Source organism: Microtus ochrogaster, unplaced genomic scaffold (assembly GCF_000317375.1).
Source record: "Microtus ochrogaster isolate Prairie Vole_2 unplaced genomic scaffold, MicOch1.0 UNK29, whole genome shotgun sequence".
In the NCBI taxonomy this organism is placed as follows: domain Eukaryota; kingdom Metazoa; phylum Chordata; class Mammalia; order Rodentia; family Cricetidae; genus Microtus; species Microtus ochrogaster.
The window spans coordinates 2,551,955-2,554,544 of NW_004949127.1; the positions used below are offsets into that span (position 1 = coordinate 2,551,955).

At 37.7% G+C, this 2,590-nt stretch overlaps 1 protein-coding gene across 6 annotated transcripts in view; it reads right to left on the reverse strand.

Annotated features, from left to right (window-relative positions):
- The window catches only part of Vps13b (vacuolar protein sorting 13 homolog B), a 441,647-nt gene that overhangs the window by 406,546 nt on the left and 32,511 nt on the right, over window positions 1-2,590 (reverse strand). For all 6 annotated transcript variants that reach the window (XM_026789767.1, XM_026789768.1, XM_013354110.2 and 3 more), the window contains exons 5-6: window positions 1,967-2,134; window positions 939-1,120 (exon numbers count right to left, since the gene is read on the reverse strand). In XM_026789767.1, coding sequence (XP_026645568.1) covers window positions 939-1,120; window positions 1,967-2,134 — 350 coding nt within the window. The remainder of the gene's footprint in view (window positions 1-938; window positions 1,121-1,966; window positions 2,135-2,590) is intronic.

Genomic DNA, 2,590 nt, shown 5'->3' on the forward strand with positions numbered 1-2,590 from the left:
ATAGGCCAGTAGAGGGCACCAGACCCCATTACAGATGGTTGTGAGCCACCATGTGGTTGCTGGGAATTGAACTCAGGACCTCTGGAAGAACAGTCAGTGCTCTTAACCTCTGAGCCATCTCTCCAGCCCAAGAAAATCTAATTTTTATACGGACATAGCCATAAAATGTGATAATGCTCAGGAAACTGGTGGGTAATGAAACAAGACATAAGCTTACAGACGCTGCACGCACAGAAAGACACAGCACCTTAGACAACAACAACATGACACGTCCTGGGAAGCTCCAGTGCCCCAAAACTTTACTTACATATTGAAACTATGGATCAAAAGCTAATACACTTGCCCTAGCGTGGTAACTCATGGTGGCTCAGCATGCAGGAAGCTAAGACAGGAAAATTACTACTAATTTAGGGCCAGCCTGAGATACATAATGAATTCCAGGATAGCCTGGGCTACACAGAGTTAGACCCAGCTCGACAGCAGCAGCAAAAATTGTTGAGCCAATAAGCTAAAGTATACGGTTAAGCTGTCATATCAAGCCTTATAAAAGGCCAAGTAAATTTTAAGGACTAAAATACAGATTACTGCTGTGCTAAGTTCTTGAGTGGTACTGCAGTGAAATCTCAGAGCCTTGGGCTGCGTTTTCATATGACATCCTCAGGCTGTAAACAAGGTAAGGACCAGTAATAGCCAGCAAGACCAAAAAGGACATTCATCACTGCAGAAGAGGTTGCCTCCAAAATATCTCTACCAGAACACATTATACAAAAAATTCAAAATGAAAACTAATATATTTAACTTTTTATAAAAACCAAATAGTACATATATTGATGAAGTTCAATTTTACTTTGGAGATTTTCCCTTATAATTACAATGCACAAGAACCAATAAACAAAATAAAGATATGTAAGCAAACTACTAGAAAAAGAGATACTCACTTTAATAATAGATGGCATCTTGGAATTTAAGTTATCATATGTAAAATGAAGGCGAGTTCTGAAAGAACATTTGTATAATAAAGGATCCTGGTAAAATTCGATTTTACCACTGGCATTTCTTTTATCAAGACAAACTGTACAGTCAGAAAAATTGATAACCTTCCTCAGCACCAGATCAGTTGCTTAAAAAAAAAGAAAACCACTGTGAGCAAAAAAGGACAATGAGACGCATTTCTAAATGTATCAGACATATGCCAATTTTATTATTTGATTAATTAGACCCTCCTCTGACTAACAAGCAGCGTGGATGTCCAGCAGAGTCATGGCTGATGACACCACTGCAGTCAGCACTGCAGAGAATGAGACAAAGCCATAGCCAAAAGCTTCAAGACAATCAAAGACTTCCAGATGTTCCTATAAAGGTATGTAAGGCAATATTCTTTCTCTGTTTCATTAAAAAAGCAATAAAAATACAAAGCAAATTTAATTTTTATTGGTATAACCCATTATACTGTAAAATATTGTGTATCATAGTTGAAAAACCATATGATAGGTAAAAGAATAAAAATTTTTAATTTTCAAAAGCAATCTCATGGTGTCTTATATTTTTGGTTGTAAGCCTAGCCCTTAATGGCTGAGCCACCCCTCCAGGCCAGTCTCATGGTTTCTTCAACTGTTTTAACCTCCCATAGTTATATGCTAACTTTTGTGGACATGTACTTTTCCCACTTCATATGCTTTATGTTACAGCTACCAAAAGGTCCCCAAAAAAAGCCGGGCGGTGGTGGCGCACGACTTTAATTCCAGCCTTTGGGAGGCAGAGACAGGCGGATCTCTATGAGTTCGAGGTAAGCCTGGTCTACAAAGCAAGTTCCAGGACAGGCTCCAAAGCTACACGGAGAAATCATGTCTCAAAAAAAAAAAAAAAATAGAAAAAAAAAAGACACCCAAAAAGGTTAAGAAATGAATGCAATTTTATCACTTACAGATAAGTATGCACAAACACTATTTTCTTGACATTTACTCACCAGAAATATCCATGAATGCACGGTCCCATAATTCATCCACAGTATAGCATTCAGCAGAAGTGATGTTGACAGAAAGGACAATATCATCTTCAACATATTTCAGTATTAGATTGTTTATAACAATGTTTACATTATTCACAACTCGTCTGATCAGACTCTGCACGTACCCTACAAAGTAAGGGAAGGGCTCAATTAGCTGGCTGTAAGTCTGCAGATACTCTCGAAATGCTGCTAAACAAAGTATGTAAAAGATGACTATTGCTAGAATATTCTGTAAAGATGAAATTAAAGTTTAAATAAACTAGACTAGCAGACAGCCCCACATATACTTTTACTAACAGACACTGTAAGGAAACATGAACATGAACAAATATACTAATCCAGAAGCCATATTTAATAATGTTAACACTAGATCCCACACAAGGATCACTGTTTTACAGACATACTTTCTCTGGTTTCTGCCTGTTTTGTCAACAGTTGGTATGGCGTCACATACCTACATTCCCAGCTGTCCTAGAGGCTGAGACAGAAGAAAGCAGAGGTTCCACGGCTTCATAACAAGAAATGATCTCAAAAATCAATTAACAAATTAAAGTACAGCAATGTTACTACACCCTGACTGGG